The sequence below is a fragment of the Physcomitrium patens genome, chromosome 6 (genome assembly GCF_059467195.1).
Source record: "Physcomitrium patens ecotype Gransden chromosome 6, ASM5946719v1, whole genome shotgun sequence".
Classification (NCBI taxonomy): Eukaryota; Viridiplantae; Streptophyta; class Bryopsida; order Funariales; family Funariaceae; genus Physcomitrium; species Physcomitrium patens.
This window is the reverse complement of record NC_143415.1, coordinates 10,237,477-10,252,149: the sequence shown is the minus strand read 5'-3', so window position 1 is coordinate 10,252,149 and position 14,673 is coordinate 10,237,477. Positions and strand designations below refer to the sequence as shown.

The window sequence follows — 14,673 nt, the reverse complement described above, 5'->3', positions numbered from 1 at the left end:
CCCATTCCTCAACAATAATTTCGTTCACAGAACTTGGGCATTAGCATACACCAAGCCCACCCAAACGATGATTCACAACCAGCTGACTCCGCGATGGGACTCCATGACTACACCTCCAAAAAATATGAATCGTTGACTAATGAACTATCAAGCTGACCACCTACTCATCACCGCTGATGTCAACATTGCAATACTCGAGCTCAGCACACAACCAGGACCCTCGACCTCACATGCCCGTCACCTTGCCCATCCCGGCACCTTGTGTGCTCCAAGCTCTCATCTCTCCTCACGCTCGTGCGTACTGAACGATCCTCAATCTCACTGTCACAAACCCCTCCCCACACGCACCCGGCACAACCCCCGATACCCACTCACACCATGCACGCCACACGCCGCACCGTTACAAAACCAATTCGCAGAGCAGAGAAACGTATATTACAAAAGCCATCGTCATCGTGACATCACGAATGAATGTACAGTTTTCCTTCCAGGCGTGGAGACCGACGCATTGTCTTTCCCAATCGAATTGAGACAGGTCGATCTGTCGTGTGACTAGACTAGACTCTCCCTCTGCCACTCAGGTCTACTTCCCTCCAAGACCTCCCAGGTTTTCATAACGTCATTATCTCAAGTCCATTGGCATGTACACAAAAGTTATCCACATGCATGCTCCTCCGTCTCTACCACTACAATCCTGCTTTTGGTAAATCAGCAAAAGCCTGGCTAGCTACAATCACAAATTGCGTGAAAAATCCAAAAAAATGAGTATCGCCCCGTCTCGTGTCCTCTCCCAGCTCCTTTAGGGGCGGCCAAAACCGAGCAGAATAATAATTGACTTCGCTACTTCAATCTCCTACCTCCGCACCGCCTGCTCCTCAGGTACGCACTCCAATATTTCGGAATATGTATACATCATCAACAAACCCACTGCGTTGGCTTCGGATGGTCGTTTGCCACCCTCCCCCGCCCCACGCACGCCCCCTAAAGTACTCAACAATCCCACCTCCCCGCCCCAAATTCCAATACCGTACCGCTCCTACTCACACCCACAGCCACCCACCATCGCTCCGCGCTCCTCCCACACACGAATTGCGCCACCTCAGCACCCCATACGCATCCTCTTTCCCCTCCCTCGCACCTCCGATCCTTCACACTCCTCCACACAACCTGCCACCAGCTCTTCCACACCACTTGCATCCACGCCACATTATTCTCGCCGTAACCAGGGCCTCTCCGAGCCGCATCCGTACGGTCACCACCACTCTCTCCCACCTCCTCCTCCTCTACCAACTTCCGCATCCATAGACAACTCCGCCACTCCCACTCCCTCCCCGCTCCACTCCCTCATGCCCCACCTCGCATTCATCACCGCATGCCGCTACACCCTGCCAGTGCGCCTGGCAGTCCTGCCCCCAACCCAGCGCCTCCGCGGAAACCACCTCCGCCCCACCCTCACCACCCCGCCGAATGCTCCGGCTCCTCCTCCACCAGGTCGTTCACCCAGTCCAGGTCCGGAGAGTCCCCCACGCCGCTCCCCGCCTCGTTCAACGAACTCCGGCTCAATCGCCCGTATATCTTCGCCCGCAGATCCCGCCCACTCTCCACCCGCTGCACCGCCGGCTCCCCGTCCTCGTTCTCTTCCACCTCCCACCGCTCCTTCTGATCCCACCGTCCCGACACCTTCGTCGGCGTCCCGGGCACGCTCTGCGAGCACCGACGCAGCGGCGACGGCCCCGTCGTGTACTGCTGCTGCAGCCACTGCGCAGCCGATGCCGGAGGTGCACCCCGAATCTCCAACTGCTGCAGCGTCGCGATCAGCTCCATCATCGACTTCTGCGGCACTCCCGCTGGCGACGTCGGTGCCGACCCCGGATGCATCCCCGAGTGCAGCCCCCGATGCTCTCCCGCGCTCGGTATCGACAGCGTTGGCATCGAGTTCAAACGATCCAAATGCCGCCGATGTGCCGGCACCGCCGACGTCTGCCCGTGTCCGCCCAGCCCCCGAGCCTGCGCCGCTTGCTGCAGCGTCGCCTGCAGCGACATCCCAGATTGTGCTCCTGACATCGACCCGCTCGCAAATGACCCCGCATTCGCCCCCCATTCCTCAGCCGACCCAGGCGACGGCGGAGGCGACCCCGACGGAGACAGCGGAGGGCTCAGCGGCGGCGGGTACTGGGCGTGCCCGACCAGCGTCGACCTGGGCGACGAATTCTGCGACGCCACACACCCTGCACCCGAGTGGGCCGAGCTCGAGTACCCCGACAAGTGGCTCAGACCGTGAACTCCCGACGCTCCGTCGTAAGACAAGCTCTCGTACCCGAACGCCCCATCGTAGCTCGCCGCTGCACCAGCTCGCGGCGACCCGTCGTAACCCCCTCCGCTCCGACCTCCCGTCGTCGCTGCCTGTGCCGCCGCGGGCAGCAACCGCAGTTGCTCCGGCGTGTGCGCGAAAAAACACACCCGACGACGGCAGTTCCGCCCGTCCTTGCACGGCTGCGTCCGGTACCGAGCCGGATGCAGCCAGCACTCGAACACTCCGTGCGCGAACTCGCACGCATCGCCTCTCCGACAGCTCCCCTTCCGAAAGTCCGGACACGCCGTCCCCGAGTAGTGGTACCGCCGCGGATCGCGACGCCTAGCTTTCTCGCCCGGGTGGGCGAACGGGCATTCCGTCCAATCGTGGCTCCTCCCCCTCATGCATCGCCTCACCTTGAATTCAAACATCCGGAACTGATCGCACCCGTACATGTCCACCACCGGCCACGCCTCCTCGTCCTCGTTGTTCGACGGCAGAAACTTGTTGAACAGCGCATCGGAAAATGTCGGTGACCCCATCGATGACCCCCCGGCCCCCAGCGGCGACGCCGGTCCCAAGCTCAGCCCTCGCAGGTCCGCTCGACCCGCTCCCTTCCCCGCCTCCTCAAAGAAGCCCCCCTTCCCGCTCCCCGCCTCAATCAACGACTCCTCGTCCGCCATCGAAAATCCCGAAAACTCACCCCTCGACACCGGCGAGCTCGGCGGGCTCGAAAAGAAATTGTTGAATGCGTGCAACCCCGCGCTCCCCCCACCCCCGAAGCTGTGGCTCCTCTGGTACACCCCACCCGACGCGCCATCTACAGGCGCCTCCGCATCGTGCATCGCCGCGGGCGAGAACGAGTTCAGCCGCCGCATTGCATGCTGCGCCTGCACATGCTGAGACATAGGCACGTAGTCTACCATCGATTCATACAACGACAGCGACGACGAACCTCCCCCGTCCAGCGATGCCAGTCCCCCCGCTCCACCGCTCATAAACGGCGACTCTCTTCCTCCCCCCACGAACTGCCGCTCCTGCTGCCTCTGCAACACTGCCAACATTATATCGTCTCCCTCGCAAGCCCCCGCTCCTCTTCACTCAACGTCTTTCTCCACCCCAACTCCTCGGTTGCATCTCACTGGCCACACTTCCGTCTCTCCCAACCCCAGACTGCCCTCCGACCACTCACTCCCCCCTTTCTTTGCAAGCAAACCTAAACTGTCAAGAAACAGGGATACTTACGGCACTACTTCTCTATTTTAACAACGAGATGGTACCGTTGCTCAAAATCTTACCGATGATCAAGGCGTCCACACACACAGCAGAGACTATCCTTCCTAACTCGTGCCGAAGTGCTCCGCGAGCTCCATACACCGTTGCAGTGAGAAATCGCTAAACACAGGATGGTGACAACGAAGAAGTTCATAACCCAGAGCGTTCACTTGTGCCTGGGTTTGCAACTGCGCCATCCGTCCGTAGGGCTGAGGCTCAGGAGGCGGGCGGCGACCGTTCGCGCCAGTTTCGGGATCCAGGAGCGGGTGCCCGTTGCGAGAGAGGTGTCGCCTGCGGACTTCTTCTTAGCGATTGCAAAATCTGCGATCCTGCATCTAGGAAATGGCCTAGTTTATGTCATGATGGCCTGTCGTGTGTCCAAGTGGACGAGAGCTTCTGTTGCCATGCCTTCCAGTGACGTTGGAATCCACGATCATCTACATGAGGGATGTAGTTCTGATTAGCTGGATAGATTGGACTGTGAGCCCTCTTGGATGACTCAATGGCCCTCTATTGGACACCTGATATTTAGATATATATATATATATATATATATAGCTGTCTGTTACAACTTATATTTTTATAGAAATTTTCATTAGGTCCATTTCAAGAAGAAGCTTTGATATAAATTTATAATTATCTGACAAATATGCATAAAAATATCCACATGCATGTAATTTTTTTACAACATTTTTCAATTTTCAAAATCAAGATATAAAATTTCTGTTCATATTTGTAATGTGAAATTAAACTAATTCATTGTATAACCTCTCTGCTTTTTATACCTTTTCCATAGGCCAACATCTCCTCCAAATATTTTTTTTTACCAAACAAGGACCATTGCTTTTCAAATTATTTGATTTATTTTCAAAAATCTATAGTTGAATGCAATTGTATGATGCCATCTTTTTGTTTCATGTGGGCAACCACATCACCAGCAACCACCAGCAACCTCAGCAGTAGATAAGTCTATGTCATTGCTTGGGATGCCCGAAAGGTAGGCTTTGAGTCAGCTTCCTTCAAGCCCAGTGCTTGCTGAACAAAAGGAAGCTGGAGAACATGAGACCCAAAGTGAGTTGTGGAGTATATGGCTCCCACAAAATGCTTCATGTTCTTATCCAAGCCAAAGAGGAGTGTCTGGTCTCGCCCTAGCTGACAAAATAAGTGGCAGTTAATTTGCATAAACTCTTTTTAGATGATAATCCCATTTCAAGCACTATGTGGTTGTGATGGCTCATCCAATTGCACAAATGTTGCATAATTGCATAAAATCTAGGCCCTGCTGAATAAACTGTTGACAAGGTATGCCCACATGAGTATATTTGTAGCCCATAATCAATGAAGATGATCCAAATGATTTGAAAGAGGATGGATGAGTAAAGTATAGACAATCATATAAATATGATAAAATTTCTCAAGTAATAATTCATCAAGAGAAATAAGTATATTTCATGTCCACAATGAAGTTAAGTACCCATATTTATTCAGATTTTGGACATGGTGAAAATAAATCAAAAAGAAAAGATTGAAACTAAAGAGTGTGTATATATATATATATATATATATATATATATGAATTTATATATAAAAGAAAAAGACTTATAACATGAATAAAATCAACACCAATATTTTTCAAATAGAATTTTATGATTGAGTTTGATGCAATGTTTCTGAAAGAATTACTAAATTTTAGTTTTAGTATCATTAGTTTATTTATTTATTTATATAAATCAAATTTCAAATATAATTAAAAAGTTATTTGGAGAACATCATCTTTGTCTTTTATATAGAATTAATACTATGTGATATTATATATCTAATCAAACCAAAATAAAAATAGAGTTTTAATATTATTAATAAAATATTTATAAATATAGCATATAAATTATATTATTTAAAATAAAATTAATTATTTTTAAAATCCAAATAAAAAACTAAAATTTGATAAATATGACAAATATAGTCCGTATACAAAAAATAAAACTTTAAAATTTTCATACTTTTATTCTTTAAAAATCTCAATTTTTGATAAAATAATTGATGTTCATAGTCTAATTTTTGTAAATTTAATTATTACATATGAAACAATTATATGTGATTTATAACTAGAAGCTATATAATGATATTCTATAAGACATTCAATTTGTAAGGTATGTATCTAATATCCAAAACAAGTTTTTCATGTGTCTACTACATGTTTAATTTGTACTACAAATGACAAACATGTGAGATATATGGCAATTTTATTGGCCAAGTTTTTAACCTATCAATCACCTACATATTATTATGGACATACACATCCACTCTAATAATTACCTAGATAATATAAATAGGCAAAAGTAGGTAAAAATATATTAAATTTATAATATCTTTTAGATAAGTTTTCTAAAAGCTTTACAGATGTAATTTTGATTTTACATGTATTTATAGTTGATTGGTAGGTTAGAAATTTGGTCAATAAGTTAACCATGTATCATATATATTGGTAGCTTGTGGAATAAGTTAATTATGTGAAGCACATATAAAAACCTTGCCTTACAAGTTAAGATATGTATTTTACAAAGTCAATATGTATAAAAGGTCCTATAAAGCATCACCACATTGACATATGGTGTAATTTTCTATCCAGGAATACATTGAATACCTAACTATAGAGAATTTAGCTTTAACTTATTGGCCAAGGTCTAATAAATCATATATTCTTATTATAGAGGTTAAATAGATATAATAATATTAAAAATTATTTTATTAATAAAATATTTTTATATTTAAGAATTTATCAAATTACTCAAGATATAGTTTGAAATACAACCATTAGTAAATTAGGTCACTTATTGCCTTTAGATTGCAAGCACTGACTTCAATTTCTTATATCTCCTTCATCCTAGCTTAAAATTCATCAAAAAATACATGAAAAGTGTAGCCAAAAAAGTCATCTTTCCAACTTCAATTGCCAATCCTTTATTGCTTTCTATATGCATAGGTTATGTCGAAAAGAGTGATAGTAGGTACTAAAACAACACCTTAACTTTGAGTGCCTATATCTCTCTCACAAAAACTTTGAATCACTTAAAATTTGTACCTAAACTTTAGCCAAAAACCTAAAATTTCTATTCTAGCCTCTCAAGTTCAAATGGCCTTGAAAAAGTAATTCTGATTCAGAATAAAGCCTCGGATAGCCTCCTTAAAGTCCATTGGATATGCCTTTTAGCCAATAGTAATGGAAATTTTTATCATCCATTTATATTCATCCATATGGATTTTCTAACTACTATTTTTGCTATCGAAATTTCTCTTCAATCATTTTCTTTTATAAGTTATATATAATATGTATCTTAAATATCAAATAAAAGAAACAAATAAGATTTTAAGACTTATTAATGTCTAATAAAAGTAGCTCTAAATAAATAAAACTATTATCAAAATAAAATAAATTTCAATAGTAATCTTTTTAAATTAATTACTTCAAATTAGTAATTTAATCATATTTTATAACCAACTAAAATCTAATAACATACATATTACTACATTATATAATAAATTATATATTAAATATATATGTATTATTTTCACATGGTAACCGAATTACAATATTTTCACATAGTTTTTAGTTAAATAGTATATATGGAGGCAAAAGTGAAGCCTTTTTCATTCTTATAAATGTCTTTTTAGTCTTTAGTCTTATTTTAAGATTTTCTAATTTTCTTGTCTTTGGCAATAGCCATTCTAGTTTAATAATATATCATCTTTGAATAATTATTTAGTCTTTTTCAAATAACACAAGAGTATCTTAATCTTTCAATTCTTCAAAATTTATAACCATGATTCTTAGATGTGGTACAATCAATTTTGAGCCAAAAGATTAGCAACAACTATATAATGCTGATGGAGCTCAAGCAACTAGTGACAACATTATTCAATCAGATCTATTGCATTTGTGGTATTTTTATTATTGAAAGACTCTGCATGACGAAAATTAGAAATTCAAGAACCTTTTGTAGCAACTATTCTATAGACTCAACAAATATACTAGAGACATTGGTTTTTATTAAAGTATTCTTGTTGAATCTATTGGTAGAGGGAATTTTTTTGAAGATCATAGTAGTTACTGCTATAGAGCAAGAAAGTTGATCATAAGCCATGTCATCCCTCTTTTAGAAAGAATTTCAAGGAGGCTTATTAAGCATAACGAATTAGAATTAATTTGGATAAATAATTGAAGTTGAATGAAAAAAAATTAATTCAATAAAAATTATTTAGATAAATTTTCATACTTAGATGAATAATCATTTAATGATAAATTTTTCATTGATAAATGTATGTTAATTCAATAAATAAAGTAAATAAAATAAATTAAGAGTTAAGAGAAGGAATTCTTTGCATGCTTCTTGTGAGTGATTTATTATTATAGGTGTGATTTAATAGTATAAGTTAGATGACTAATTAGATGATTTAAGAAGAATAAAGAGTGAATTAATTAAGAATTAATTAAAATTTATAATTTATAAAAATTAAAGAGTTAATTCATTTTTTATAAATTAGAAGAAGTATTCATGTAATGGAGGTTATTTATCCCACATTTAGATGAATTAAGGAGGTTAAAGGTGAATTAATCATAATTTAAATAAAAACCTTAAATTCTAAGATTTTTATAATTTATTCACTGGTAGTGAACAAAAATAAACTTTTAATTAGTAGAAATTTATTTTAGCTTACACACACATATAATAAACTTGCTTTACAAGTTAATACATGTGACTTATAAATTTGACACTTATTGGAGGTCTTTTTGAATGTCACCATGTAGCACTTAGATAAATAGTATATATAGAAACAAGATTAATGCCTTTCTCACTCTTGTCAATTCCTTCTTTTCTTCTAATCTAGTTTCAAGGATCTCTAGTATTTTTATCTTTTGTCAATAGCTATTCTAGTATTTTTTTGAGCATACATACTTTTTTGTTTCTATTTTTTAATCTTTTTCTAAAAAAAGCTAACTTATTTTCTTTTCTTCATCAAGTTGTTATCCTTAAAAAATTGACAAGAGTATATTTATAATATTAAAGCTTTAATTTTTCTTCATTAAGAGTAGATTATTTCTTTTTTTTATAAGACATAAGTATATTAGAAGTTAAAGATTATCCACTTTTAAATTGATATTGTTCTTAGTATTTTATTTTTTTTTCAATCTTTTTTTTAATCTTTTTTTCAATCTATCTTGAAAAATATTAGAAATCTATTTCTTTATTAAATAATCATAGAAAAGCTTTCTAAAATAAAATATGCAATGGTACAAATGCAAAAACAATTGAAAGAATTAATGCTTATTGTGAAGGTAAATTTCATCCTTCAATCCAAATTATAAGATGGATTCAATTATTTTTTTTATAATTGGTAATATGAAGTAAAAGAAAAAATTACTAAAAAAAAAAAAAAACAAAAACAAAAACAAAAACAAAAAACAAAAACAAAAAACAAACAAATAAATACAATAAAATAAAATAAATAAAATCAAGCAATTATACAATCCAAACTTTAATCATAGTCTGTTCAGTAAATTTTTATTCAATAACACTAGAGATTGTGCATCTCATCATATATTATAATTTTGGCATTTTAAATGCATCTTTTTATTCTTAAATAACTAGTGAATTGATTTGATGACTCATACTTACAATTCATTAATTCAATTTATTACTACAAAGAGCAAGAAGATTAATAGATAGTAAAGATATAAAAATGATTGGTGCTACTTGAATATCTATATCAAATCATATTACTCCTTATATGATTTAATATCATTTAAGTATTAAAAAATCAATAATTACCTTGTTGGAGAAGTTTGATAGTACAAGATTAAATTTTTTGAGGATTCATCAATTAAGTACAATCGGCAATTGAATTTCAATTCTAATGCTATTCAATTCTAAGATCATAAGTGAGATTTATTGACATATTTTTTTTATATTTTTTATTATCATAATTTTTATCTTATTTTAAATAATATAATCCAATATTAGATAATTCAAAGACTTTTTTGGCAGAGTTTTGATCTATGTATTAAAAACATGAAGCAATTTGTGTTTCAATAAACAAGTTCTATATTTTGAAATAAGATAATTGATTGATAATATTATAAGCTTCACAATTTTAACAACTTACAATTAATATAAAGCAAAACAATGTTGCAATTATTAACCAATTTCTTTATAAATTATAATATGAGATAAAAATTGATATTCAATTTATTTAATTGTCAAATATTAAGTCATGCTGTTGACTTTGTTTTGAAGTGTGACAATTGATTCTTTGAATTTTAATTTCAGAATCATAAACATAGGCATCAACATTATTAAAATTCAATGGCAACACTGACAACTTCTCAATACATACATTCAAAAGTAGAGGATATGTAAATTGATGTAGTATGTTTTAAACTTCTCATTGAGCAAAAAAAGACTCATTGTCATTAGAAAGGATTGTGCTTATATTATAGTGAACTTAAGCACATTGCTCAACATTATTTAAAGAAGCAACACAACTACAAAATAAAGAATATAGTTGTAAAAAAAAATAATATGTCAAAAATTGAGTTTGTCCAATTATAATAAGGAGTATGCAATCAAAATCTTGTACAACAATGAAGATCCTATTTTTTCCTCAAAATATTTTTTTAATAATAGATGTTAGTTTAACATATAAATATTTCAAAGTCTTTACCTTGTTAAATTCAAGAATCTTAATTTTTTTCTTAGATGAAGAATTTATAAAAAAGAATAGCATTCATTTAGTAAAAGAAATTAAATTTATTCATGTATAAATCATAGATAGTTGTTGTTGTTGTTGTTGTTGTTGTTGTTGTTGTTGTTTTTGTTGTTGTTGTTGTTTTTTTTTTTTTTTTTTTTTTTTTTTTTTTTTTTTTTTTTTCTAGAGATATAACTTAGAAAATCCTTCATATAAAAATAATAATTAATGATTATAGTAGCTTTGTAATATTTAATATCATTAGATCCCATTCTAATTTAATTATTTTAAATTTATCATGATTACAAAAGTATAATCTTCAAATAGATTAGATTTCTTGTAATCTTGACTTTTTGAAAATATTATTAAGAGTATTGTTAATCAAATAGAAGGTCATGAGCTTAGTGCAACCAAACTTATATTTGTAGGTGCAAGAGCTTTCTAATATGCTACAAAAGAAGTAATATTTTATGTTATATATATTACATTTATTTCTAATGGAAGAAAGACTTTAAGTAGCATTCAAAGCCAATATTAAGATTATCAAAATGTCTTTGAGAAGAAAAATATAGATACTTTTTTAAAACATTGTCTCTATGATTATTCAATTGATGCTTAAGAAAGAACTCAACCGATATTTGGACCAATTTACAGTTTATCACAATATGACTTACTTGAACTCAAATAATATATTGATGGAAATCTAGAAAATAATTTTATATGTCATTTCAAATCTCTAATAAGAACTCTAATCTTATTTGTGAAGAAAAAAGATGGATCATTGCACATGTATGTCAATTATCAAAGACTCAATTAGATTACTATAAAAAATATGTACTATCTACTTTTGATATCTAGATTTTTTGATCAATTGAATTAAGCCAAGATCTATAAAAAAATAGATCTAAAAGGAGCATATAGTTTTGTATTCATTAAAAAAAAGATGAATTGAAGACATTTGTGAAGGTAAGTTTCATCCCTCAACCTAAATTACAAGATAAAATTAGATTTAAGTTTTTTTAAGATAGAAGGTTTATTTGAATAAAATCTTTATTAAATATGATAATTAAGCCATTGAAAAAAATATAAAGTTTTTTTTTGCATATTTGCATTTTTAAATTCTTTTTTGTAGTATGAAAGATAGTTTGAAATTTGGTGTATAATTAATTTATCTTTTACTTGACAAAAATCCCTTTTAATTTTTAAGGTATAGCAAATAATGATGGAATTATTGGCAAGGTTGGATTTTCACATATAGTATTAGAATTTTATAATATTATTCATAATTAAGGTATTAATAGAGTGTAGGATGCATTGGTATATTGAAGAAGGTTACAACATTAGTGCTAGTTGTTATTGCCTTCTTTACTATACTTTATAATTTATCATATTATTAGCTATAGAAATTGATATTTGTATATTGAGAGAAATAATAAAAAAAAAAGAAGAAAAAAAAAGGTATCAAGGTTATGAATCACAAATAATAAAATCTTTAATACATTCTTAGGTGACTTAAAATAACTACATATTTATTAAAAGATAGTAATACATTAGAAGTAAAATGGCTTTATTAAAAATAAAAAGATTAAATATTTTTAAAATAAGACTAATAAAAAAAAACATTGATAAGAGAAAATGAGGCTTCATTCGTATCTCCATATGTACTATCTAATTAAGAGCTATGTGGCAAAATTGTTATAGAGAAAGAAATTGCCTTGAAAGAACACCAAGTTTCTCACTGCTATTGATTGTTTGATTATCTTGTAGCTACATAAAAATTCATAAACATAATTCTCTTTGTAAATTTACTTGCCTACATATCACCAATTTTTCCTTTAATAAATATTTATAAAATAAAAATATAAGAAAATAAAACCTCTATGGAGAATCTTTATATTTCCTTTCTAAGAAGATTGCCATCCTTTCTAAATCCTAAATTCTACTCCAAATCTTAAATCTTAAACTCTACTTTCAAATCCTAAATCTTGAATCCTACTTCCAAATATTAAATCCTAAACCCTTTTTTAAAATCCTAAATCCTAAATTTTATTTTTATTTTTATTTAAATTTTTATTTTATTTTTTAAAAAAAATAATTATATAGAGGATTCTAGAAGATTGATGCCATATCAATTTAAGCCACCACTAACTTAAGGCTTCTTCTTTTATAAAGGAAACTATATACCAATTTATCAGGGAGATAGATATATAGAAGGCGTAGGCATCAAACATCATGCTACTATTAAGGGAGATTCCTTGCTCCCGCTGTCGTGTTGTAATACGAGTATACCGTAAAAATATAAAGAAAGAGGACTTTTATTAATGTTCAGTTACCTCGAATATTGGGAGCAACGACCAACTCCAGTGCAAATACTGAGTGGCTAGGTTCAGTCACCCCGTTACAGTCAGCCGAGGGATATTGAAATGCTCCATTTGATTCCAATAACGGGAGTCAGCAGGAAGAGAAAGGACCAATTCACACGACGGGTGAGCCTGGTTCAAAGAGCCAATTGGATCTAATTTCAAGAATCCAATCCGGGTCCTCTTACCCAATATGAGACTTGCATTGGTCGGGCAACCCAATGCAGTCTAATTACGAGAAAATCCAGGTCTTACTACGGGCCTCAGCCAGTCTGACGCGAAGAGCCAATTGGATCCAATTTCAAGAATCCAATCCGGGTCCTCTTACTCAATATGAGATATGCATTGGTCGGGCAACCCAATGCAGTCTAATTACGGGAAAATCCAGGTCTTACTACGGGCCTCAGCCAGTCTGACGCGAAGAGCCAATTGGATTCAATTTCAAGAATCCAATCCGGGTCCTCTTACTCAATATGAGATATGCATTGGTCGGGCAACCCAATGCAGTCTAATTACGGGAAAATCCAGGTCTTACTACGGGCCTTAGCCAGTCTGACGTGAAGAGCCAATTGGATCCAATTTCAAGAATCCAATCCGGGTCCTCTTATCCAATATGAGACATGCATTGGTCGGGCAACCCAATGCAGTCTAATTACGGGAAAATCCAGGTCTTACTACGGGCCTCAGCCAGTTTGACATGAAGAGCTAATTGGATCCAATTTCAAGAATCCAATCCGGGTCCTCTTACCCAATATGAGACATGCATTGGTCGGGCAACCCAATGTAGTCTAATTACGGGAACATCCAGGTTACTATGGGCATCTTACCCAATATGAGACCTGAATTGGTCGGGCGACTCAATGTGGACTCGAGTATGGGGTTTCGATTCTGTTTCAGGCTGTCCTATTCTCTGTGCCGTTTCAAAGAACGTTGTTTTCGGTAAATGGATCTCTTAAAGGTAAAAATGGAGGAGGAAGCTCTGAGGACGCGAGCCAATTTTGGATCTAAGTTCTAACGATGGGAGCCAATTTCGGATCCAAGACGGAAGATTGAAGAAATTCAGAGGATAAGGTTAGGGAAAGAATGAGATCAAAGTCGTTTTTTTGGATTGAAGAGCTAGCTTCAAGTTTTTTTTTTTCAAGGTTACTAGTTCGGTTTCATTGGAGGTTTTTGAAGATCAAGGAGATTGGAGAGGAGCTTCATGCTTTGGGTTGGGGAAGAAAAGACGGAGAATTGGATTTTTCTTCTTCATAGAGTTTTGGGAAGACTGAGGCAATCGTTGCTGAAGTCAGTGTTGTAATGGTGAATCGGGATTTTTTAATGAAGTAGGTTTGATTACTCTTGACTGTTTTGTGAAATCGAGTTATGTCTGTGATTGAAGAATTAAAAGGGTGTCTATAGGATTGAGTATGCGAAGTGAATGAAATTTATTGGATTAATCTAACAAGACAGTCAGTGGATACAAGATCGTAAGTACAAAGCGGTATCGGAGATTAGCAGATTGGGTTGTTCGGGGTTCTCTGTAACGTCTAGAGACCTACCGGCAGGGGCAAAAAGGACTTCGACAAGCAGTCGAAGGACATCCGTATAGATTTACAGTGTATTCTTGCAGTCGTTTATATTCCAGCAGTCAAAAACTGATAGACTGCTTGACTATTGGCGAATCTCCATACTACCTTCTACAGCCATACGCCCGGCGCGTTCTCAAGCAGGAGAGCACGTAATACGACCAAAGTGGTGAACCCGACATGAAAGCTTGAGGTGGAAGGTATTGGATTTCGGTTGATTTTATCTTTATTTTATGGAAAAAAAAAAAAAAAAAATTTGAAGGATTTTTGGGAGGAGTTTCTGGTGGGGAGTCTTCTAAAGGACAAGGTATGCACATGGATCCGTCTATTGCTAGTATGTTTCAAGCCTTCTCATTATCAATGCAGCAACAACAAAGCAATGATCGAAAGGAAGCTTTGGCAACCAAAGCATTGCAAGCAATGGTCAATAAAA

At 36.6% G+C, this 14,673-nt stretch overlaps 1 protein-coding gene across 2 annotated transcripts; it reads right to left on the bottom strand.

Annotated features, from left to right (window-relative positions):
• Positions 1–412: 412 nt before the first annotated feature.
• Positions 413–3,732, bottom strand: LOC112283859 (uncharacterized). 2 transcript variants are annotated; one of them, XM_024523124.3, is made up of 2 exons: positions 3,592–3,732; positions 413–3,339 (listed from the first exon to the last, which is right to left on the bottom strand). In XM_024523124.3, the coding sequence occupies exon 2, from the start codon at positions 3,289–3,291 to the stop codon at positions 1,453–1,455; it is 1,839 nt and encodes a 612-aa protein (XP_024378892.1). In that variant the 5' UTR covers positions 3,292–3,339; positions 3,592–3,732; the 3' UTR covers positions 413–1,452. The 2 variants fall into 2 exon arrangements, with proteins under 2 accessions (XP_024378892.1, XP_024378891.1); XM_024523123.3 differs by lacking the exon at positions 3,592–3,732 and having other exon boundaries at positions 413–3,510.
• Positions 3,733–14,673: the final 10,941 nt, after the last annotated feature.